The 24,456-nt window shown below is 33.6% G+C and overlaps 6 protein-coding genes across 7 annotated transcripts; 4 read left to right on the top strand and 2 right to left on the bottom strand.

Annotated features, from left to right (window-relative positions):
- Positions 1-565: 565 nt before the first annotated feature.
- LOC18597860 (uncharacterized) lies at positions 566-3,001 on the top strand. The gene has a single exon (XM_018120883.2). It carries the CDS (start codon positions 626-628, stop codon positions 2,690-2,692), a length of 2,067 nt encoding a protein of 688 aa, XP_017976372.2. The 5' UTR covers positions 566-625; the 3' UTR covers positions 2,693-3,001.
- A 169-nt stretch (positions 3,002-3,170) lies between these two features.
- On the top strand, positions 3,171-5,649 carry LOC18597858 (Tetratricopeptide repeat (TPR)-like superfamily protein). The gene has a single exon (XM_007027103.3). The coding sequence runs from the start codon at positions 3,288-3,290 to the stop codon at positions 4,836-4,838; it is 1,551 nt and encodes a 516-aa protein (XP_007027165.3). The 5' UTR covers positions 3,171-3,287; the 3' UTR covers positions 4,839-5,649.
- Positions 5,650-5,838: 189 nt separating this feature from the next.
- LOC18597857 (Ribosomal protein S24e family protein) lies at positions 5,839-8,009 on the bottom strand. The gene is made up of 5 exons (XM_007027102.3): positions 7,673-8,009; positions 7,430-7,565; positions 7,186-7,270; positions 7,022-7,069; positions 5,839-6,361 (listed from the first exon to the last, which is right to left on the bottom strand). Exons 1-5 carry the CDS (start codon positions 7,848-7,850, stop codon positions 6,122-6,124), a joined length of 687 nt encoding a protein of 228 aa, XP_007027164.3. The 5' UTR covers positions 7,851-8,009; the 3' UTR covers positions 5,839-6,121.
- Positions 8,010-14,849: 6,840 nt separating this feature from the next.
- Positions 14,850-17,108, top strand: ALS3 (aluminum sensitive 3). The gene is made up of 3 exons (XM_007027101.3): positions 14,850-15,227; positions 16,111-16,356; positions 16,676-17,108. The coding sequence occupies exons 1-3, from the start codon at positions 14,994-14,996 to the stop codon at positions 16,988-16,990; spliced, it is 795 nt and encodes a 264-aa protein (XP_007027163.1). The 5' UTR covers positions 14,850-14,993; the 3' UTR covers positions 16,991-17,108.
- A 271-nt stretch (positions 17,109-17,379) lies between these two features.
- On the bottom strand, positions 17,380-18,366 carry LOC18597855 (CAP (Cysteine-rich secretory proteins, Antigen 5, and Pathogenesis-related 1 protein) superfamily protein). Its single transcript, XM_007027100.3, has one exon. The coding sequence runs from the start codon at positions 18,275-18,277 to the stop codon at positions 17,567-17,569; it is 711 nt and encodes a 236-aa protein (XP_007027162.3). The 5' UTR covers positions 18,278-18,366; the 3' UTR covers positions 17,380-17,566.
- A 1,142-nt stretch (positions 18,367-19,508) lies between these two features.
- LOC18597854 (valine-tRNA ligase) lies at positions 19,509-22,233 on the top strand. Of its 2 annotated transcripts, XM_007027094.3 has the most exons (5): positions 19,509-19,763; positions 19,851-19,935; positions 20,134-20,306; positions 20,979-21,171; positions 21,766-22,233. In XM_007027094.3, the coding sequence occupies exons 2-5, from the start codon at positions 19,857-19,859 to the stop codon at positions 21,987-21,989; spliced, it is 669 nt and encodes a 222-aa protein (XP_007027156.1). In that variant the 5' UTR covers positions 19,509-19,763; positions 19,851-19,856; the 3' UTR covers positions 21,990-22,233. The 2 variants fall into 2 exon arrangements, with proteins under 2 accessions (XP_007027156.1, XP_088662923.1); XM_088806797.1 differs by having other exon boundaries at positions 19,510-19,935.
- Positions 22,234-24,456: the final 2,223 nt, after the last annotated feature.

Below are 24,456 nucleotides of genomic sequence, written 5' to 3'. Positions count from 1 at the left end.
GGTCTCAACCTTGCATTAAAACAAAAAATCCTGATTTGTTTTTGTTTGATGAGAAAACAGATTGAGGTAAAACTTTCAGCCGCTTAACTAGATAATTATTGTAGTCTCCAATGAGAGTTAAGCCTGTGAAACGGTCCAAATGGACATATTGCCCACAAATAAACAAACTCGGAAAAGAACATGAAATTGTTTACTTGTTTATTTAAGATTCTTCTGCTTATCTTTCGCATTAGTTTTCTCTTTCCTGTATATGCTTGGAGGCTTTATCTTATAAGAAGAATGAAGGAACATGAATAGAAATTTGTATATCTATGGTATAGGAAGGAGTGCTGGGCTAACAATTAGTATTTTCAAATAGTGGAATAAAGCTAGCTTTTTTCTTTTTCTCTTTAACCAAGGGTCTTCTGCTTTTTTGTGTTAGATTTACTTGGATTATGATAGGATGCTTAGATGATATGTAACTCTTATTGGATTTCCATTTTCATTATCATAGAGAAATGAATAGGTCAAATTGTTTGCCAAAAGGGAATTTTGCCTTGTTCTTTGTATCTTTGAAAGCTGAGGAATTCAGTTATGGTTGTTTCCTTATTCTTTTTTACTGTGTTGTCTTGGATCTCCATGTTAGATGTCGATGATAGCAAAGAAAAGGATCAGAGTTGAGAGTGTACCGGAGGCGGATGACATTGTAAATGATGGAGAGATACCCGATTTTTCTAATCAAGCAAGGCTTAGTTTGGCACTGAACCCCAACAAACGTGGCAAACAGGTTCGTGTAAGTAAATTGAAGGACATTGGGTCGAATGTAATATCAACAAGAAAGTTGGGAATTCAATCTCCTTCAATACAAAGTGGAATTAAAAGGAAGTACCTTGAAATAGATGGTTCTATGCGAGAGCTTTCTTGTAAGGAACATGAAGCTCAATTTTGTAATATTTCAAGGACAGCTAATCGTGCTAGAATGGGTCCAAGAAGCAGTGACGGTGGTATGGAAATAGCAGAGCGCAGAAATCCTACCCAGAGAGATATAGAAGCAGCACTAGCTTTGATGCAATTATCAAATGATATTTCAGGATTGCTCAAGACGAAGATGCAATCACCATCATCAAAGGAAGACTGCCTTATTCAGAGAAACCAAAACATAAGGAAAGTTGGCGGTGGTTCTACTTGGCTGCAGTCGGAGTATATCAATGATGATGCTGTTGAGCAGCATAATCTGTACAAGAGATATCAGAAATTTGGGACTAAAGAAGTAAGCTTACTGAAGCGGAGAAAAGCAGCAGACAGAACACAAATGGGTACGAAAGTTGAACATGATTACCATCGCATCAAGGCTGAAAAGGACCTGGAAGAAGGTGAACTGCCCATTTCTTCTTTGAAGAGAAAGAAACTGCCTAAATCTTCTTTGGAGAAATGTGGTTTAAAGAAAGTGCAAGCTGAGCCTGGTCTGTTTGAAGGGTCAACCGCTTGTTCATCCTTTACTGTATCAGCGGTTGGGAATAGTACAGTTCCAGAGCCAAAACCATTTAAGAAGCTGCAATTCAATTCAATATGTCCTACTGCTCATAAGGGGTTCTCATTCTCTATTATTCATTTTCTTTCTGCCATTCGCATAGCAATGATTACCCCAGTTGCAAAAGGTGATCCTTTAGCATTTAGCAAGTATGCTGCTAAAAGCAATCCTAAAAGTGTTAACAGGTCTCATGAGAGGAAGGGAATGAGTAATTCACAAGGAGAGCAGATCAATTTACCTTGTCTCACTATGCATGAAATTGTTGAGCGTGTGAGATGGAATCCTGGGGATCCTTGTATTCTTGAAGCCCAGGAGCCACTTCAGGATTTAGTTAGAGGTGCTCTAAAATTATTTTCTTCAACAACAGCACCTCCCGGTGCAAAGGCCTGGAAGGCTCTCACTCTTTATTCCAAGTCAAACAAGAGTTGGTCCTGGATTGGTCCAGTAGCTATTAAGCCACACAACAATATGAAGGAAACTGTATCTTCGGAAGCTTGGGGTCTTCCACGCAGTACCCTTCTGAAATTGACCAATTCCTTTGCAGATTGGTTGAAAATTGCTCAAGAGAGTCTTCAGAAGATTAGAAACCTTCCTGAACCACCCTTGACTTTGATGCATCAGACTGTCAACATGAAGGAAAGATTAAGAGAGGTTAGACCTAGAAAAATCGTGGCTACTATCAGTCGATGCCCTGAGGAAATAAGGGACTATTTTCGCAAGGAAGAAGCTGTTAGGTATTCTGTTCCAGAGAGGGCCTTTTCTTATACTGCATTAGATGGTAGAAAATCCGCTGTTGCTCCAGTGAGAAGGTGCAGTGGCAAGCCATCATTAAAATGCAGAGAGCATTTTATGCTTAAAGCAGATAGGCCACCTAATATCACGGTTCTCACTCTTGTGAGGGACGCGGCAGCCAGATTGCCAGCTGGTATGGGTACTAGAGCTGATGTTTGTGTTCTCATAAGAGACTCACAGTACATTGTGGAAGACATCTCTGAAGAACAACTTAGCCAGGTTGTTAGTGGTGCCTTGGATCGATTGCACTGCGAACATGACCCATGTGTGCAATTCAATCGAGAGAGGAGGTTATGGTTCTATTTGCATGGAGACAGAGAAGAGGACGACTTTGAGCATGATGCTACTTCATCTATAAAGAAGCGGAGACGGCAACGAGAAATCCCATGAAGCTCCAATGAAACTTCTACTATCTCTTTGTAGTCACGTTAATTTCTCATTCTTCAGTGCGGAGTACTGACAGTGAGATGGTTTTTAGTGTGAAATATTATGATTTTTGTATGAACCTTTCACAAAGAAAGCGTTCTGGATGAAAGGGTTAATGGATTATGAGTCCAATTGTGTCAATCAAGCAATGATTTTGGTTTTAGTTGGATGATGACTTTGTACTGGTATCGTCCCAAACGAAGATTATGGTATGCCATAATGAAATGCTTCAATGGGAAGATTGTCAACTTTGTTTATTTGGTAAAGTTTTTGGCTGATTCTACTCAACATTTCGGATCCGATTTTACTATCATTCAAGATTAATACAGCTTGTTATAGAAAAGGAAGATTTATCTCCATTAGATAACACATTTTAATTGTTTTTTAAGAGTAATAATAATAATAATAAAAAGGCAGCCAACGCCAGACGTGTATACAGGATTCTTATTGCCATCCTGTAATTCATTGGGGTTCAGGTTCTAACAAGTAATAACTAAAGTCCCAGGTTTTGACCCTTCAGCCATTGAAGACTGAATACATTCATGGGGTGATCTCAGCCATGAATACACTTCTGCTTAAATCAATTATCCAAAGGAATTCTTGCTTTAAACCTCTTCTCTTCTTTCTGTCTCAATCCATTCCTTTCTCTTCTTACAAACTAAAACTGAATCCTCCGAGCAAGGTATTGAGAATCATGGATATCATGTCCCCCAAACCAACTCCTACTCCCCGCCAAAACCATCTTCGTCTCATTCAAGACTTTTTACAATCAGATTCTGATCAATTTACTGCCCAACACTTTGTCAATGATTTTGTTTATTCAGATTCACCAACAGAAAATCTCCCAATCTTCTTCAATGAAATCCTAGCTCCTCCTGTTACAAACAAAGATATTTCAAAATTTAATCCAATTGTTCTGTCAAATGCCATAAGTTCATGCGGGTCAAAACGTAATCTTTATGGTGGAATTCAGTATCATTGCTTGGCAATAAAAACTGGGTTCTTCCCAAACGTTTATGTGGGAAGTTCTTTGGTTACTTCTTATGGGAAATGCGGTGAGTTGGAGGAGGCTTACAAAGTGTTTGATGAAATGCCTGTTAAAAATGTAGTTTCTTGGACTACTATCATTGCTGGGTTCGCGCAAGAATGGCAGATTGATATGTGTTTGGAGCTCTATAATATGATGAAGAATTTGACTTTAAAGCCAAATGATTTCACATTGACAAGTCTTTTGAGAGCTTGTACGGGTAGTGGAGCTTTGGGGCAAGGGAGAAGTGCTCATTGTCAAGTAATTCAGATGGGTTTCGATTCGTATAGTTATATTTGTAATGCTCTTATTTCTATGTATTGTAAATGTGGGAGTGTTGAAGATGCAATGTTTATATTTAAGAAGATGGCAGGTAATAAAGATATTGTGTCTTGGAATTCGATGATTGCAGGTTATGCTCAACATGGCCTTGCAATGGAGGCTATTGATCTTTTTGAAAAGATGAAGGAAGAGAAGATAAAACCTGATTCTATTACTTTTCTTGGAGTGCTCTCTTCGTGTCGTCACGCGGGTCTTGTTGAACAAGGCCGTGTTTATTTTGATTCAATGGTTGTACATGGTGTTGAGCCGGCGCTGGATCATTATTCATGTGTTGTTGATCTTCTTGGTCGTGCTGGATTATTAAAGGAGGCTCGAGAATTTATTTTAAAGATGCCGATTTGCCCCAATGCTGTTATATGGGGTTCTTTGCTTTCTTCTTGCAGGCTTCATGGGATTATTTGGGTTGGGATAGAGGCTGCCGAGAGCAGACTATTGTTAGAACCTGGGTGTGCTGCTACCCATGTTCAGTTGGCGAATTTATATGCTAGTGCAAGGCGATGGGATCAGGCTGCTAGAGTACGTAAACTGATGAAAGATAAAGGACTGAAAACCAGTCCTGGATACAGCTGGATTGAGGTTAAGAATGAAGTTTACAGGTTTAGAGCAGAAGACAAGTCAAATTCTAAGGTGACTGAAATTCATGGTGTTTTGGGTCGCCTGGTAAACCATATGAGAACATTAGATTATGGGCAACAAATGCATGAGGAAGAGGTTGATGATGCTTTGTGTTCAACAATTTAAATTCTGTGTCAGAATCCGGATGTGGTTATAAGCATCATTCAATTCTGGTTTTCTGGCTTTTCACTAGTTAAGATTAATGTCTGTCTTTGTTGCCCAGAGGATTATGCAATATGCTGCATAGGGTACAGAGCTCTAATGAGGATACTTAGACAAGCCTCTTCAAAATGCATGGAAACATTGAGACTCATCTTCGTGAACCCAACTACATGGTGAATGGATCTGGGATGGAAATGACCATATTCTTGATCAGGCTTGCTGCAGTTATGGTCGATTTGTATCATCAAGGCAATACGAATGGCGAAATTTGCAGTAAACTGGTGATCTAGATGTTTATTCCCACACAAAGTAGTCATTGGAGCTGAGGGCGAGAGAGTGATCAACAGCCAGGTGATAAAATCAGCAACTTGAAGAAACCTTGAACATGATATAAAGCTGGTTTCTGTGATACATTGTGAGCTTTAACCTCCTCCCAAGTCTCAGTCATTGTTGCATTGCCATTTCAGGATAATGGCTAATTAGGTTCTGGCGTCCTGCAAGTCAAGCTGGTCTAAAATATATGCTGTTATTCCTTGTGATTCGTGTGTTTCTAATCATCGAGATTGAGTTCAGTGTTGGGGGGCCATCTGAACCAAAATCTAGGATTAGCCTGATAAATCATTAGGATTAATTGGGTATTCCTGTCTGCCAGGTGACTTTCAATTTTTCCTTTCTTTTTTTTTTTTTCACAACTGAATGTATACTTAAGCAGAATTGTTATTGTTTTATTTAACAATTGATAAATCTCCATTACAATCTCATTCAACATTATCAATGCAGGTTCTAACTTTCAATATTCCTCCCAAATTTACCATCAAAACAAAACCACCTGAAATGTTGAAAAAGCCCGAGAAGCAACTTTGCCGGTAGGATATAAATAAACTTGTTAAAATAGGAATTATGGAATGATGATGATGATTATATCATAAGAAAGAATCCACCAGCACGAGATAAGAAACAAAGATTGTAAGATCCTCCAAAAAGAGTTAAGCTGCAATCTTTCATTACTTCCTACCAATATGATTTCAGTAATCAACTTATCAAGTCTAGCACTGCAAGAATTACAGGAGCACTTATCCACTTAAATATATAGCTCCAAGTCTCATAAGTATCAAACAGGCAAAAGATTCACATAGTTCAATTTGTGACACGAAGCCTACCATAATGGTCAATCTTAATGCGATACCCCAAACAGAATGAACTCTTTCTTCTTTTTTTTTTTTTGATGAGAAAAACAGACTGAACATTTAGTGGAGAACTCGTACTGAGAGTTGATTATTGAGACAGACATTTCTGTTTTTGCTAATGCATGCATTCATTGCTTGGATTTGCGACGGGAACCGCACAGTTGTAAATCTGAAGGGGACTGGGGTTCCTGGTTTTGGAACTGTGACCATCTGGATGGAGGACGGATCGTAGTCACAACCAGAAAGAAAGCGCTCTACATCCTCAACAAGTGCATTTCGAGGGATTCCTAGCAGTAACACCTGAAAATTTAAGGCAACCTCAGATAACATTAGGGCCATGTGGAACAAGTGTTAGCATACTGCAAATACCTTAATGCCTAAGCTAAAAGTCCTAAAAATGCCATAACAATATTTTTAGCTAAAAATTTTGGACATTGTTTTATGCTAATGATTGAAAAATTATGGAAAGGCTCTAAAATAATTAAGGTAAAAGCTCTCCCTAAAATCTTAAACAACTTAGACCCTTAAAGAGAAGACATGTCAAAATAAAAATATAAACCTCATGGTCCCATGTAATAAATGGAAATTTTGTTTTGCAAAGACAAATCCAGGATGGCATGACCACTACACCTATAATTGTAAATACCGTTAAGATTATTTCATGACCAAGAAAGTAGTAGTTTTTTTTTTTTTCAAAAAGTCTGAAAATCCATTTATAACTATCCAATTACACACACACACATGCACGCAGGCACATATATATATATATAAATCATGTAGATAATAATGCCATGTTATATCTTATGAAAAACACCTCATTACTTAGCTCAGTTAACCAGACGAATACTTTCCGAGTGCATAGCTAATTAAAAACATAATAACAAACAGTTTCTCAAAATGTCAAAAATCTGAAGTTCAACTGAAAACTAAAGAGAACAAAATCTCGATTCTTTGACATACAGTTTTGCCATTATATGGTCGAACAATATCCCAATCAGAAGCTTCAACCTGACATATCCAAAAAAGGACACCCGAATTATCACAAGAAGAAAAAAAACCAAATATGAAACCCAACATTACCAATCAAACCTTGTCAGACTCATTCACAATCAAATCTAATTTACCTTCTCCAACCTGTAAAGCCGATCAAACCTCCGAATGGTCCTTGCTGAGTTACTAAATGCAGCAGGTGATGAAAACCGCAACATCCTAATTGCAAACAAAGAAACACACAAATGTTAATAACAAAAAGAAAAAAAGAATAATTCCGTTTAAAAAAGTTTAAAGAAAAACCAATTTCCACAATAAATAATCTTAAATAAATTCTGACTAGTAAATAAAAAAAATAAAAAATGTAAAGAAGCTTACATTCCAAGAGGAAAAAAGCTGCGGCTGTAGTGAACTTTAATATCATCAGCCGTTAGATTACACCCTTCAAGCAAGCTCATTATATCGCTCTTCATTGTATGCTTTGTGATTCCATGGAGTTTCGCAAAAACGAATCCTAATTACAGTAAAGAAAAAAAGGTTAAATCTTTTAGGGAAAAAATTAAAAAAGGAATTTTGGATAAACCCTAAACCCTGTATTTTTTTTTTTTTGAAAAATTGAACCTTTGCTTGCAGATTCCATAAATTGATTGACGGAGGCGTCGGGTTGTGGCGGTTGAGGTTCATCCGTCCCGGTGGAGAAACGTTTCGGCGACGCTCCTAGGAATGATGGTAAGGCTTGCATTGGCCTGATCGTTCGAACCGAAACGTGCGATTTGATTGCGTTTCGCAAGAGATTCATTTTCTTTTTTTTTTTTTTTTTTTTCCCTTGTTCAAAATTTCGGATTGAGATTTCCGAAGAGGTTTTGTGGAAATGGAGCCGAAGCTGGAAGAGCGAGCAACGGCTGAGAGGGTGAATAGAAGGAGCTGGAGTTTGACCAGCTACGCTTCGTTTCGAAAATCGAAAACTACAGATTTCTCCTCAATGTTTCTTCAATTTTCAGTATCGTCCTCGGCCTTGAAAGCAGACTATGGGTCTTGGTCAGAATTCAAAAGCTCAAATGTAGCCCAATAAGCTTTCCTCCAGGGTCCAACCTGAATGAAAAAAGAAATCAAGGGGTTGGAATTGGGGTATGACTATACTTGCTCTAACCTTATTTGACTTAGCTAAAAGGCTTCACACTTTTTAGTTCCCAATATAATATAGAAAATGCTGTCTGACAGCATTTGTTAGGATATCCCATTGGTAAAAGTGGGCTGTTTGAGAGTGACTCAAATTGTTTAGTTAGTACATTAAAAGTACAAAACCATGTCATATAGTATTAGTTTTATTTTGGTTTATAATTCTATGAGAATCCAAGGTTTTGTTTATAGTAAATTACCACAACATGCTATTTTAATCAAAATACATGTGAAAGTCACCAATACTTTAGCAAGCAACATCCCAAAAATATACAAAGAAAAAAACAAAAAACAAGTTGAGATACAACTATTCAAAACAATGATTAATCATACTGATTTTACAATTAAAATTTATATTTGATGTAATGTTAATGTATGAATTTTATAATTAAAGATTTGTGAACTTTTATCTTTACATATTTATAAGATAACATTTTGTGATTAAGTAATAATGTGTATATACTGACAATATATTAAATATAAACTCTTTATAATTACCGATTAAATAAGTTAATAATTCAATATTATTCTAAATTTAGATGATTCGTACGAATTTAAATCTAAATTAGACGAATTTTACAAATACCAAATATTCACCATATTTTGTTTAGTGATAATCGACCTTACTTTTATGTCTTTAGGAAAGATGGCATCTCTTATCCACCCTCACCATTTTCGTTCTTTAATCAACGCGCTTCCCAACCGTTATGCTCAGGATGCATGTGACCTAAAAGCGTTCTTGGCATTTTTTTAATAATATTTTACGTTGGGATATCAATTTTGTAGAACAAATTCGATTTGGTGCCTGTTTAGCTTTATTTTTTTAATTTATTTATTTTTTAAAAATAAAAACTAAATCAAACATAATTTTTTAAAATTCTAAAAATAACAATTTAAAAAAAAAAACAAATAGTAACATGTTGGCAGGTGAGATATGAGCTACACTTGGTCTCAGATAAACCTAGGCCAGAAAGATACACCACATATTTTCCATCACTATTGGAACTTAACAAATAGTAACATGTTTTTAAGTGTTTCTTTACTTTGATTTTTTTCTTAATTTTGAATATATATATATATATATATTTAAACATTAATTTATATGCAAGGATAAAATCAATTATTGAACAAAGACATAATTCTCCAATGAGTATTTAAATTATTTAAGAAAAATTAAATAAGTTTTTATTTTTTATTACATTAAATTAAATCTTTGTATTTTTATTTTGAATCAAATAAACCTTTATGATTAATAATTAACTAATTATCATTAGTTAAAATATCACTTATCATTTTATATACACATAACATTGACATGGTATTGATGTAGATGATGAAAAATATCATATGGTTATATTATTATATCAAATTAGTATGTCCGTAATCATTAATTATGATATATCAGCATACTATCTTATTATCAATTATGATATGTTAGCATGCCACGTTAGTGTCACATGACATAAAATGACAAATGATATTTTGATTAAGTTAATCATTAATAATAAGAACCTATTTGATTTAAAATAAAAATATAATATCTAATTTGACTCAAATAAAAATATAAATATATTTTTTAATTTTTTAAAATAATTTAAAAGTTTTTTTAGATATTATATCTTAAATAAAATACTCCGATTATAATGAATTCTAAATTAAGGAGAAAGTACATGAAAGTCAAATGAACGATATTGGTAGAAATATATTGCTATCAAGTAAACGAATAGATGATAGATATGCCCCCAATTAGACATTTTGATGTGATTTATATTCTGAGTCAGAGTTTTATTATTGTTATTATTCTAATAATTAAAAAAGTGTTAATATTTATATAATATATAAAATTAAATTTTTCCATAATAAATACAAGTATTAAATATTTTATTTTTTAAGATTAGTATTAAAATTTATTAATGTAAACTAAATTTCCATATTCCATTTTATAAATTTTTCATATTCATTTGAACTTTTTTATATTTTATTAAAGTAATTTTTATATTTTAATATTAAAATACTCTGATTATAATGAATTTTAAATTAATGAGAAAGTACATGAAAGTCAAATGAACGAAATTCGTAGAAAAATGTTGCTATCAAGTAAACGAATAGATGATAGATATGCACCCAATTAGACATTTTGATGTGATTTATATATTGAGTCAGAGTTTTATTATTGTTATTATTCTAATAATTTAAAAAGTATTAATATTTATATAATATATAAAATTAAATTTTTACATAATAAATACAAGTATTAAATATTTTATTTTTTAAGATTAGGATTAAAATTTACTAATGTAAACTAAATTTTCATATTCCATTTTATAAATTTTTTCATGCTCATTTGAACTTTTTATATTTTATTAAAGTAATTTTAATATTTTAATATTAAAATACTCTAATTATAATGAAGTTTAAATTAAGAAGAAAGTACATGAAAGTCAAATGAACGAGATTGGTAGAAAAATGTTGCTATCAAGTAAACGAATAGATGATAGATATGCCCCCAATTAGACATTTTAATGTGATTTATATTCTGAGTCAGTGTTTTATTATTGTTATTATTTTAATAATTTAAAAAGTATTAATATTTATATAATATATAAAATTAAAATTTTACATAATAAATACAAGTATTAAATATTTTATTTTTTAAGATTAGGATTAAAATTTACTAATGTAAACTAAATTTTCATATTCCATTTTATAAATTTTTTCATATTCATTTGAACTTTTTATATTTCATTAAAGTAATTTTAATATTTTAATATTTTTCGATTTCAATAATGATTAGCTAAACGACTTCTCTGCATTGTCTCCCAGTCCCCACTAGACAAAGTGGATTCTCTGCCGCTCCGTGCCAGCGCCACGTTGCTGTTAGGTAGAGACAAACCTTCCCCGTTTTCGTATCAATCTGTACGTCGTTTCCCTTTACTTTCGCCAATTCCAAATCATAAAAAGAAAAAGACAAAAAGAAAAATACAAAGCCAACATCAGTATTATCATAATCTTGAACCGGGAATATTAACTCCACCAGATGTCTCAAGAGAGCATCTTTGTCATCTGGGGAAGGTAGTTTCTTCCTTCGTCTTCAACCACATAAACACCCACCCCGAATCATTATGAACATCAACTCCGTGGATTTTCAGTCTCTGATTGTTTAGTTAGTACATTAATGGTACGTTTGGTTGGCGGAATAGACAGGAATGGAATAGAATAATTATTATGTGGGAATAGAATGAGGTGAGAATAGAATAGAATAGTTATTACTTAGTTTGGTATGACAAAGGGAATAGACCAGGAATAATTATTATGACTTATTGTAGTGTTTGGTTGGTAACAATAATTTTGAAATAAGAAAGGAATAGAAAATAAAAAGATAAAAACACCCTTTATTATTTATTTGACATTTTATTTTTATTAGATTTTTTAAATATTAATAATCTAGAATTTAATTAAAATATTAATAATAAATCATTTAAATATGAACATTTATTTAATTTAAATATTATTATGATTAATTTTTATTTTATTTTATTTTTAAAATATTAATAATTGATAATTTATTTAAAATATTAATAATTGATAATTTTAATATTAATATTTATTTATTTTTTAAAATATTAATATTTTATTTAATTTAAATATTATGATGATCAATTGTTATATTTTATTTTATTTTTGAAAATTAATAATTGATTATTTATTTAAAATATTAATAATAGATAATTTAAATATTAATATTTTATTTAATTTAAATTTTATTATGATTAATTTTTTATTTTATTTTTTAAATATTAATAATTGGTAATTTATTTAAATATTAATAATTGATGATTTAATTATTAATATTGTTTATCTAATTTAAATGATATTATGTTTATTTATTTTTAATTTATTTTGTTTTTAAATAGGAATAATTTATAATTTAAAATATTAATAATTGATAATTTAAATATTAATATTTTATTTATAATTTAATATTAATATTTTATTAAAAATTGGAATCAAGTGAGAGAAAGAGGAGAGAGAGAGAAATAATATTTTATACTAATAAAGTTGTAAATTTTCAAACTTGTAAGGGGTATTTTTGTCTTTATTCATTTTTAAATTTATTCCTCAACCATGGAATAGCTAATACCATGGGGGAGGGTGGTATTAGCTATTCCTTGGTTTTAAAGGATTTTGAGGAATAGCCATTCCTATGGAATGGCTATTCCTTGGATCATTTTCCAACCAAACAAAGGAATAAAAATTCCTTGGGAATAAAGGGGGAATGGCTTAGCCATTCCCCCAACCAAACATGCTATAAGAGTACAAAAGAAGGTCAACTGGTATTATTTTTTTTGGTTTAATTGCATGAGAATCCAAGCTTCTGTTTATAGTAAATTACCCAACATACTATTTTAATCAAAATACATGTGAGTCCCAAAAAAAATATAAAAAAACAAAATACAAGTTGAGATAAAACTATTCAAAGTAGTGATTAATGGGTATTGATTTTATAATTAAAATTTATATTTGATACAGTGGCAATTTATGAGTTTTATAATTAAAGATTTGTAAACATTTATTCTTTACATATTTATAAGATAATATTTTGTGATTGAATGATAGTGTTTATATAATAAAAATACATTAAATATAAACTATTTATAATTATCGGTGAAATAAATTAATAATTCAATATTATTTTGAATTTAGATAATTTGTACTAATTTAAATTTAGATTAGATGAATTTTACAAATACCAAATATTCACCATATTTTGTTTAATGGTAATTAACATTCTTTATATGTCCATAAGAAAGATGGCATCTCTTATCCACCCTCACCATTTTCATTCTTTAAATCATTTTTAGAAAACAATTGCTTCTAAATCAAAATTGTCAGCACACACGGCAATAAACTCATTGTGCTTCCCAACCGTTATGCTTAGGGTGCATGTAACCCATAAGCCTTATTGCATAATATTTTACATTGGGATATCAATTTCATAGAACAAATTTAGTTTATTATCTGTTTGATTTGATTTTTTTAAATTTATTTATCTCTTAAAAGTAAAAATCAGATCAAATAAAAATTTTAAAAAACTGTTAAAAAAAGTTTTTTTTTAAAAAAAAAACAACTAGTAACATGTTGTCAAGTGAGATGCGAGCTACACTTGATCATAGATAAACTTAGGCCAAAAAGATACACCAAATATTTTCCATCACTATTGGAACTTAACAAATAGTAACATGTTTTTAAGTGTTTCTTTACTTTGATTTTTTTTTCTTAGTCTTGAATATATATATATATATATATATATATATATATATATATTCAAACATTAATTTATAAGCAAGGATATTACCAATTATTAAACAAAGACATAATACTCAAATAAGCGCATAAATTATTTAAGAAAATTTAAATAAGTACTTATTCTTTTATTATATTTAATCAAATCTTTATAGTTTTATTTTGAGTTAAACAAACCCTTATGACTAATGATTGACTAATAACCATTAGTTAAAATATTATTTATCATTTTTTATCCACATAATATTCGATATAGTATTGATGTGGAGGACAAAAACTATCATATGATTATGTTATAATGTTAAATTAGTATGTCATATCATTATCAATTATGATAAGTAAATATGTCTTATGATTATCAATTATAATATATTAGCATGTCACGTTAATGTCATATGATATACAATAATAAATAATATTTTGACTAAGTTAATCATTAATTATAAAGATGTATTTGATTTAAAATAAAAGTACAGTAACTGAATTGATCCGAAATAAAAATATAAGAGTCTAATTTTTTTTTGGATAGATAAGAGTTTAATTGAACATAATAAAACTATAAGTACTTATTTGAAAACTTTTAAATAGTTTAAAAGTTTTTTTTAGATATTATGCTTTAAATAAAATACTCAGATTAAGGAGAAAGTATATGAAAGTCAAATAAACGAGACCGGTAGAAAAATGTTGCTATCAACTAAAATAATAGATGATGGATATGCCCCCAATTTGACATTTTGATGTGATTTATATTTTGAGTCAGAATTTTATTATTATCATTTTAATAATTTAAAAAATATTAATATTCATATAATATATAAAATTAAATTTTGTATAATAAATACAAGTATTAAATATTTTATTTTTCAAAAATTAGTATTAAAATTGACTAACGTGAACTAAATTTTCATATTCCATTTTATAAAATTTTCATATTCATTCGAACTTTTCATAATTTACTAAAGTAATTTTAATATTTTAATATTTTTATATTTCAATAATGATTAGCTAAGTGACTTCTCTGAATAAGTGAATTGTCTCCGAGTCCCCACTAGAAACCTAAAAATTGAATGAGTGGATGCCCATCTTGCCCTACCGCACCATGCCACCGCCACGTCATTGTTACGGAATTGTTCGTTCTTACTAACTTTTCAGCTCTCGTCCACTCATGCGTTTGCGTGGCGACAAACCTTCCCCCGTTTAGTCCGATCGTATCAATCTGTACGAATACGTCCTTCGCCGTTACTTGCGCCAATTCCAAAGCATTAAAAAGAAAAAGAAAAAAGAAAAATACAAAACCTCGAGTATTAACTCCACAAGATGTCTCAATAGAGCAGCTTTGTCATCAGGGGAAGGTAGCTTCTTCCTTCTTCTTCAACCACATAAACACCCACCCCGAAAAGCTGGCTCTATCATTACGAGCATCAACTCCGTGGATTTTCAGTCTCAGTTTCTACTTGCAATGGATTGGGATTGGTTGTTTGAGTTTCTGAAGGGCATGGTCAAGCCAGTGGCTGCCCTTTCGGTGGTTCTCATGGCGGTTCTCTTGTCTTTCATGCAAAAGCTGGGTTTGGAAAAAGAGATGATTTATTCTATCCTCAGAGCTTTTCTTCAGCTTTCCGTTATTGGGTTTGTTCTTCAGTTCATTTTTAACCAGGAGAACAGCGGGTGGATCGTCCTTGCTTATCTTTTTATGGTTCGTCTTTAAACTTTTTGCGCTTTTCTTTTTGTTGAAACTAAGTTTACACTTTAGGTACAGTTTTTACCTTTACATTAATGTTTCTTTTGGTTTAGTTACGTTTCTCTTTTCTGACATTAATAAGTAATTCAATGTTGAGTGGAATTTTTGTGTTAGTAAGTCTGAATACTTGAACAATTTGAGATTTTGAATATTAAATTTACCGCCTTTTCCCTACTTTATTGACCACGTGAAGCAGAATTCTTGATCTGTTGAATTCTTGCTTCTTTGGTTATCATTTTTGGGTTCTGCCCAAGTAATCGGACTTGTAATGAAAAGAAAAGTTACTAAAAATAGTATGCTCATGGAGTCTTATAATCGTATCAGAGATGTTTATTTGTTATTTCCAATTCGGTTCAGAGATTTTATGCATATAGTTTAGCTTAACTGATATGAAAAAAAAAAAAAAATGAAACCCCAGATACTGACTGTTTCGTACTATGGGTTAATCCATTTGATCCTACCTGGGAATTGATACTCATGATTGATGTAGAATTTTGCATATGCTGAAGTTTGGTCCAAACAAGAAGAGAGCAAATATTTTTAACTGCAGTTCTGATCTCCTGCAATTTCACCGAATTATATATATGTAGCCTATTCAATAAAAACAGAGAAGGCCCTTCAAAAAAAATAAAAATAAAAACAGAGAAGAGAAATACCTTTTCTAAGTTACCTTCAATTCAACTTTGGGACTCTTTTAAGAATTTGATTGGATCTTGCTTATCAATGCTCTTGATTATCCTTTTAAGTTTCACAAGAATGTTTAGACGATCTCTTCGCCATTGGACATTTATTCTCAATAGTTCTACTACTAATGGGTGCTTGAAAACATGGATTGCAGGTTTCTGTTGCTGGATATACAGCTGGCCAACGTGCTAAACATGTGCCCCGCGGGAAGTATGTTGCTGGAATATCTATCCTGGCTGGAACAGCAGTGACCATGTTCCTCCTTGTTATATTAAACGTTTTCCCTTTCACCCCGCGATATGTTATCCCTGTTGCAGGAATGATGGTTGGGAATGCAATGACAGTAACTGGAGTCACAATGAAAAGACTTCGAGATGACATCAAGATACAAATGAACCTGGTATGTTCCAACATTAGCGAACACCTGTCAATGGTTTTATGAAGTTGGGAGCGATTGATAAATTTATGCAATGTTGTTTCTCTCTTGTGGATGCTCAAAGATTTGAATCCTGAATTCAAACTAAAACGAAGCTCTTCGGTCTTAAAACCATGGCCACCAATTTTCCTTGGTCCTCAGGTTTTTTGTAATCTTTGTTGATTTGATGGATAAGTCCTTCTAAACACCTCGTTTTGAAGACGTTTTCATTATCAACAAGCCCTCGTTCTGAAATGTTGCAACTCTGTTATTGACTCCGTATGGCTTTGCTATTACTTTGCAGGTGGAGACAGCTTTAGCTCTTGGGGCAACTCCTCGTCAAGCAACTCTAGAACAAGTGAAAAGGGCTCTAGTTATTGCACTCTCACCAGTCTTGGACAATGCCAAAACAGTGGGTCTTATCTCACTCCCAGGGGCGATGACTGGCCTCATAATGGGAGGCGCTTCACCCATAGAAGCTATTCATTTACAGATTGTTGTGATGAACATGCTAATTGGTGCCTCTACCGTTAGCAGCATCATGTCAACATACCTCTGTTGGCCTGCCTTCTTCACTAAAGCATACCAGTTGGAAACAAAGGTGTTCTCTTCAGATTGAAGGTTTCCATAGTTTCGCATTTTGCTGTGCCGAAAATTGTAAAATATATGCAAGGATCCATCTTTCTTTTTCTGCAAATGATTAATCTCAGACGCAAGAAGTTTTGAATATAGAAAAATCTAGCTACCTCCACACCCAGATCTGTGGAATGATGTCATATCACATTCTCTTCTTCTTTGACATCTTAGAGAAATTCCAATGAGAATTAAAACTAAACTACAAGAACCAAATCCATGCATGGAAAGTGGCACCGCACACAATCATAAAACAGAGGCGCATTTGTCATTCCAGACATATATATAACATTAAATCACCATACGACTAGTACAGTAATTTGCATTTGGCTTTCAGATATCCCTGGAGAAGAACACTTTACCCACCGCCAACAGTTTAAACTTTTGGAATTTTCATTTAAATATAACAGACAAGTACAGACCACAAGTCTTGCCATGTTCTTACAGATATAAAAAGAGAAAAAAGAAAAGAAAAAATAGATAAATTCCCCTGCTTTAGCCAAAGCCATGATCAATTCTCGTTGAACTCCCTCCCATATCATCCATTAATTTACATAGGCTTTTAGTGTACTGGCAAGGTTGGGGCAACAACGGGTGGTTTCCACAGCGGTGGCAGTGCAATCTTATTCACATTGTCAATATTAGCCAAGTCACCAAATGGGTGTTCATTGATATAATTGCCCGGCGGATCATAGCTACAAATCACGTACATGCCTTTACCATTGTAACAGTTGATACGAGCACAACCAACCCTGACCGAATCTTTCCAGACAATCTGGGTGTAATGTCCGCACATTTGGCCCGTGGCACACGTGTTTGACTTCGGATCATAATAAGCCTTCTCCTCAACCCAAAATTTCACCACCTCGCTCGGGGTCCAATGGCTTTTGCCACCCCAAAACAGGTTCTCCCCGTAAGGGCCATAAGAATGGATCAACTTGCAATCGTTTAAGCGCTTTTTAGCCCACTGTTTGGCGAAGTAGGCAAGGGTATAGTTCCACACCATGGGCGTCTGTCCGATGGTGACTCTTGCCGCGTTGTGAGCAGAAACAACCTCTTTCACGAAGGAAGCCGACTTTATCTTCTTCGCAAGCTCCGCCGTCGTCGGTAGTCTTCTTGGTTTGCCATTTGCATTACCATTCTTCTGAATGTTGTTTCTCGGCTTGGAGTTTTGTTGGGGTATCGCTTGAGCCGAGGCGGCGATGAAAAGAAGGGAGAAGATGATCCAGGCAGCGGCAAGGGATTGTGGAAACAAAGTCCTTGTTGTTGCCATCTTTTGGGTGGTGCAAGGCCCTCCCTTGAGGCGAGAGCAGCGGCAGAGGCCAAGCAGAAAGAAGATGGCATGAATTTTTTATCTCAAACCAGGTTCTAAAAATGGCTCGTTTGTTAAAATCCAACGTTTTCTTTGTCACAAAAATCTTGGGAACCAAGGTAACTAACAACGTTTTCCCTTCACGAGAGTAGTTTCTATGGGTTGTCATTTCCAGAATGCAAGAAGATTCCAAAGTTGAAACCACTTTTGTCTTAAATAAAGACTAAAACGGTCCGGAGAGATGTGTCCGTACAGCCATCCGTAAAATTGTCAAAGCTTGCTCGTTGACTTTGATTCTTTGAAAACCTTTTGGCCAATTCTACAAATAAAATCCACAAGAAAAAAAAATGAAACCCAAATATTGAGATTACCTCTTTTATTTTACACTTTGTGTAAAAATTAATATGAAAGATAGAAAAAAAAATATATATATATATTTATTATAGATGTTAAAAAATTTTAACATAATTTTAAAATACATAATGCTTTAAAAAGTCTCAAAATTATTTTAAAAAATTTAAATAAATTCATGTATTGTTATTTGGAAGTAAATAAGTTTTTACTATTAATATTTTTCTAATTGTCATTAACCAAAATACCATTTATCATTTTTTAAATCATATGATATTGACATAAAAAATAAAAAATGTCACATAATTTATAACATCATACCACATTAACATGTCATATTATCTTTTATTATGATATATTAAAATGTTACCTTAACATCGTATAATATAAAATGATAAGTAACATTTTAAGTAATAATAATTAATCGACTGTTAATTATAAAAATTTATTTGATCGAAAAAAAATATAAAAATTTGTTAAATATAATAAAAAAATATTTATTTCATTTTTTAAAAATAATTTAAAATTTTTACAAATATTATGATATTTTTAAAAAAAGTTGAATATTTAATTTAGAAAAAACAATATATTTTTTGGTCAAACCTCTTTTATTTTCTTTGAATGTCTAAAAAATGTAGTCTTTATATATTTTATACTATGTAAAGAATGAAATATAACTGAATATTACTTTTAGGATATTAAAATTCAATTACATTGCTTTTAATTTGTAAATGTGAAAGTATTGACCAACTGACTATAACCGCCCGTCGTGTCAGTTAAGAAGTCGAATCGCACCCACCCAGCCTGAAACCCAAACCCAAACCACTTCCGATCTCGCCACGTAAACAATATCCTTTTCCTCCATGACTTGGCGAAATCTTGAAAGCATGGTGCTCCTTGCGCACCCCGCGTACCGAAGACGCAGCCCTCGTCCAATTACCCGCAGCGCGAACCGGTCTTTCCTTCCCCTCCTTCGTTCTTCTTTGGTTTGCCCTCTCTCCCACGCAAAAGATAACTTTCGAAACCGCCATTTGTCTTAATTTTCTTTGTTCTTTCGTTTTACTTCGATTAAAACAAAATACCAGAGGAAGGACAGGTGCGTAGTGCGCACTCTTCCTCATTTCTCTGATGCACTATTATATTCCCCTTTTTTTTCCTTATCGAGAAACTGATATTGTTTTAGCTCGCTATGTCGATTCGCCATCTGCAAAATTCGAGAATTTTCTTCCGTTTTCTCGCCTGGTGGATCTTATTCAGCTTTTTTCCAGGTAAATTAACTTTCCCGAGAGACAAACAAACAGATGTCATGTAGTTTTCCGCTAGGTGATCGATTTTGACATGTTTTTAATACTTTGACTTTCTTAATTCTCTTTTTTTTTCTTTCTTTTTTAGATCAAATTCACTTTTTCTTTGAGCTGAAAATTTGAAATTAAGAAGCAGTCTTTTCTTTAATTTGTTTTTTTTAGGATTAATTTCCTCGGCAGTAGTTACATTGGATTCAATTGAAATATTCAAAACGCACGAGTTGATAGGAAAACCGACGGTTTATTTCTTATGCAAAGGAGAGAACAGGACGGAGTTGCCAGATGTCACCAAAACAGGCGTCGTCTATTCCTTCAAGGGTGAAGAATCTTGGCAGGTTTTAAAATACTAAATCACTGATTTATGTTCTCTTTATCTTTTCAATACCATCAGCTGGTGTAAATTAATACTTTGTCGTTTCAGAACTTTTTATTGACCATGGAATTAGTAGAGAATCAATATTAAAAGTTCAATTTTGCCTAGTTTTATGAATTGTGCAATCTCAGTAGCTGAAAAAAGGTGTCTTTTTGGTGTTCTGTTTAGGGTTCTTTTGTGGCTTTTTAGGAAATTTTATGGTTGTATGTCATGTTTTATTAGTTGATTTTTGTGCTTATATAGTGACAAAACACCTTCCTTTTTGGCTTTTGCTAATGGAAACTTAGCAAAAGTTAAAATCTTTGAATTTGCTGTTCTCTTATGGGTTCTGACCTAATATTTACAATTTTTAGATGGTCACATTATGTGTACTGGATCAATGGCTTTTTTGGGAATAGTTAAATTTTGGGGTATCTGTGTTACTGTTACATTGAACGACAGATGAAATGTCTGGCTAGGCTGGCCATGTGAGCCTATGCAAGTTTGCTCTTGTATAAATTGATGTTCTGGATAACTGTGCTTATACATTTTACTTTAAGAAAACCCTTCATATTTGTCGCTGCTATATCAGATTTGCGTGTATGACAATTTTTGCAAAAAGTATGCAATAAAATTGTAATCTTTGTGATTTCAGCCTCTGACTGAACTTGTAAGCAAGAAATGCAAGCGATGTGGATTCTATGAGAAGGACACCATTAAAGCAGATGATATATTTGCAGAGTGGGAGTTCTGTTCTTCTGACTTTAAAGCTCCAAAATATACATTGTTTAAAGAGGAGGAATTTAATGCTACTTTCCACTGTCCAGATTGCACATCTCTTCCAGCTGGTGAGGTTTTTTTGTCATAGAATCTTTCTGACTCTATTCTTTCTAGTGATCTAGGAGCTGTTATACCATATTAATGGCCTAGTTCATGGTTTGCTTGGTATCTCAATACATTTTTGGGAAATCATGCACTGCATATTGTGACATTGTTCTAACAATAGATTTTCTGGTTAGTTATTCTAGAAGAAAAGCTAAGATATTACAGAAATTAATAGGCTTCTTTGGCCCCATTTCACTAGAACATCCAAAGTTCATTTGCTATCATAATTCATGAAGGAGCCAAGTGAGCAAGGTATCATGTGGCTAGTTAATTTTAATACTAAAATACTAGTAAAACAAACACTGGTAATCCTTGAAGGGCTAAAGTTGACCATGATGGCAGGACCTTGGAATTGCCTGTGAAGGTTTAACGTAGACAATGGATTCCTGATGTGGATTCTTTTCTCGTTGCATACAGTTGTTTGGAAATTGTGTGATGGAGCTCACCTATATGTACTTCAGTGCACAATTGCATTTATAAAGTCCCTGTTTAAACTTAAATGCACAAGTTATTTTTCAATATGTGATGACAAATTTATTTTTGCTGTGTGTTTGTAGCTTCTAACACAGCTCCTGAAAAGCATGACGATGGGAATGGAATGCACGTTGCTGTAGTGATACTGATCAGTGTGCTGATTTCAACTGTAACGATAGTTGCACTGGTGATGGCATATAAATACTGGCAAAAGAAGAAGAGGCAACAAGATCAGGCTCGGTTCTTAAAGCTGTTTGAAGAAGGGGATGACATTGAGGATGAACTAGGCCTTGGTACTGTAATATGATAAAAATAAACTGGTTACCTCCTGTACAGTAAGTTGACCTCACATAAATTTTGCTTCTTGTGGGAGGGAAAAAAGGATAGTGTCACGTCTTTGTGCAAATTATAACATACATTTCAACAGCTGTGTATTCTAAGGTGGCTACATATATGTATATAGTAGAGCTTTGTGGCCCTGTTGGCACATCTAGTAGTTAACAGGTATCTTGGTCCTAAGACTAATAATGAAGAGAAATACTTTTTGCTTATATTAGCACAGAAATGGAATTATCAGGAGCTGAGTATTTTTACACAAATGGTTGCATTGAGAGAGAGAGAGAGAGAGAGAGAGAGCGAGACAACAATCCTTCCTAGGTCAATTTTGGATACCATAGCAACAAATATTGATTAATACAAGGGGGATTATATGATGGAACAATCTTTTATCTAATGATTGAACTCAAAAGCTCTGCCAGGCTTATTTACCAAGAAAAGGAACAAGGAAAAAAGAAATGCCTGGCTTGTCTTCATTACTCCTAGCTGGACCATAAGAGTTGAGGCTTTTAGTTCATCACTGCGTATTGTAGTTCCGTTGTTGCTCCCGAAGTAAACAGGGAAAATAACCAAAGATACCATGGCAGAGTCCCAATTCGTCCAGTCGGCAGCCATCAGTATTTCTTGGTTCTTCTCCGCTGCAGCTGCAAGAATCTTCATCTTCACAATATTGATGGCAGGGCCAAGGATTATAGTAACTGTCGGGCTGGCTCAAATCTTCCTCACAGTAACTGGTATAACTTGGATACTGGTCTTCGCTTTGGTCGCAGTCTTCTGTCTTCACCACGGGTTCATTGCATCCATCGTCATTCCTGCTGTACTCACCTGCAGAGAAGAGATCATCTCCCCAGTAGCCACCACAGCAAGAATCATATTCTGATAGCCAATACCTGCAATCATATTCGGATCGTCTCCCATGCTCTGACTGATAAGCCGTCTCTTGTGGGGGATAATCGAGATCAGAAACAGGATGTAGATAGCACATATCAAATAGTGAAGCTGGTTCTTCACCGGCACTGGCAATTCCATATCTGTTACTGAACCAAGAAGTATAATCCTCAGTGACTTGTGTTTCTTGCTTGTTTGAACTTAAGTTGCTCATCACTGCTACTACTGCTAAAGCTCAAAGGATTAGGTTGTGCAGACGGAAGGCAAATAGAAGTGAGTAGTGACGGTTCTAGAATACCATAGTGGAGTTTGCCCCACGTATGACACCATCTTTAAATTGGTTGGGAGATTCTCCATGGTGAAAACCTTCATTGAATGGAATCTGTTTTTGGAGAAAAAGCAGAGGAAAAATTGGGGCGCCTTTTAATGGAATATCAGGGCGGTTTATTGGAGCATCTTTTGCAAAACTTCTCAATCACCAAATGCACCCACTTGCTAGGAAAATGCCTTTCTTATATTCTCGCCATGGCCATTGCAGTTAGCACAAGATCTCCATGTAGAGGACTGTTAAAACTGTATTTCAATCGAAAATTCAATTAACTAGTTTCCCCCTGTTTCTTGGCAGAATTCAGTTTTGGGATCATCCATCAAAAATTATCCAGGGTTCCTTAATTCAGGGCTCTCCTGTTTCTTAAACCTTAGATTCTGTTGATTGTATTGATAAATTAATGACCTCATTCTGCTACCCTTATTAAATGTTGGTTAGGTGATGATTAGAATTATTTGATGGATGGTGGCTGTATCAAGAACCCAAATAGAAATGAGAGGAGGATCCAACGCACCAAATTGGCTACCTAGTTGCAGAACCCAAATGCCTTTAGGCCCATGCTAGTTGACCTGCGACTAACGGCCTCCTCCTTGAGGCCTAATCGAAGATTTCCAAATAAATTAGCCTTGCAAACTCACAACACGATCAAACCAAGGAAAGTTCCCGTTTCAACCTCAAGCATCAAAAAGAGGTAATACATGAACATGACAAGATCAATGCAGAACAGAGCACGCCCTGATACTATCGATACTCTTGACACAAAGAATATAACAAGAACAAAGTAGATGAATTGTGAATTATCTGCACAGACGTTAAAAAAAAGGGTAAACGTTGTGGTAGATAACTGCAAAACAACCGAAGGACTCCAAGAACTCGAAAAAGACTCAAGGCAAACTAGGTTTTCCACCCTTATCAGTAACACTTGGTGGGTTGCCTCGACGAATGAACTTAGAATACACCGAAATCTGAAGTGTTTGTCTCTTAGGAACCACCCTAGATTTCATGGTTGTCATTCTTGTCTTCGGAAAATCATCAACAGGTGGTGATGATGGGATTGGCACCAATGGCCCATCAACACCATGAACAACACATGACCCATCAACGTAAAGATTTGGGACAGCAACAAGAATGTCATTGATTGAAACCTTTTCTCCATCAGTGCCAACAACCAAGGAAGTGTTGTTGCAGAGAGTGGAAAGGGTGGTGTTGGGTGATAAGGAAA

The sequence above is a fragment of the Theobroma cacao genome, chromosome 5 (genome assembly GCF_053813885.1).
Source record: "Theobroma cacao isolate CCN51 chromosome 5, ASM5381388v1, whole genome shotgun sequence".
Classification (NCBI taxonomy): Eukaryota; Viridiplantae; Streptophyta; class Magnoliopsida; order Malvales; family Malvaceae; genus Theobroma; species Theobroma cacao.
This window is presented reverse-complemented; position numbering and strand designations above follow the sequence as displayed.

What these genes read in the sequence shown, in the direction of transcription:
- LOC18597860 (XM_018120883.2), top strand. Translation starts at nt 626, where the DNA reads ATGTCGATGATAGCAAAGAAAAGGATCAGAGTTGAGAGTGTACCGGAG.
- LOC18597858 (XM_007027103.3), top strand. Translation starts at nt 3,288, where the DNA reads ATGAATACACTTCTGCTTAAATCAATTATCCAAAGGAATTCTTGCTTT.
- LOC18597857 (XM_007027102.3), bottom strand. Translation starts at nt 7,850, where the DNA reads ATGAATCTCTTGCGAAACGCAATCAAATCGCACGTTTCGGTTCGAACG. An exon ending in AGCTTTTTTCCTCTTGGAAT is followed by an intron (nt 7,271 to 7,429) that starts GTAAGCTTCTTT and finishes GTTTGCAATTAG; the next exon opens with GATGTTGCGGTTTTCATCAC. An exon ending in GGCTTTACAGGTTGGAGAAG is followed by an intron (nt 7,070 to 7,185) that starts GTAAATTAGATT and finishes TGGATATGTCAG; the next exon opens with GTTGAAGCTTCTGATTGGGA.
- ALS3 (XM_007027101.3), top strand. Translation starts at nt 14,994, where the DNA reads ATGGATTGGGATTGGTTGTTTGAGTTTCTGAAGGGCATGGTCAAGCCA. An exon ending in TCCTTGCTTATCTTTTTATG is followed by an intron (nt 15,228 to 16,110) that starts GTTCGTCTTTAA and finishes CATGGATTGCAG; the next exon opens with GTTTCTGTTGCTGGATATAC. An exon ending in TCAAGATACAAATGAACCTG is followed by an intron (nt 16,357 to 16,675) that starts GTATGTTCCAAC and finishes ATTACTTTGCAG; the next exon opens with GTGGAGACAGCTTTAGCTCT.
- LOC18597855 (XM_007027100.3), bottom strand. Translation starts at nt 18,277, where the DNA reads ATGGCAACAACAAGGACTTTGTTTCCACAATCCCTTGCCGCTGCCTGG.
- LOC18597854 (XM_007027094.3), top strand. Translation starts at nt 19,857, where the DNA reads ATGTCGATTCGCCATCTGCAAAATTCGAGAATTTTCTTCCGTTTTCTC. An exon ending in CTTATTCAGCTTTTTTCCAG is followed by an intron (nt 19,936 to 20,133) that starts GTAAATTAACTT and finishes TGTTTTTTTTAG; the next exon opens with GATTAATTTCCTCGGCAGTA. An exon ending in TTGCACATCTCTTCCAGCTG is followed by an intron (nt 21,172 to 21,765) that starts GTGAGGTTTTTT and finishes GTGTGTTTGTAG; the next exon opens with CTTCTAACACAGCTCCTGAA.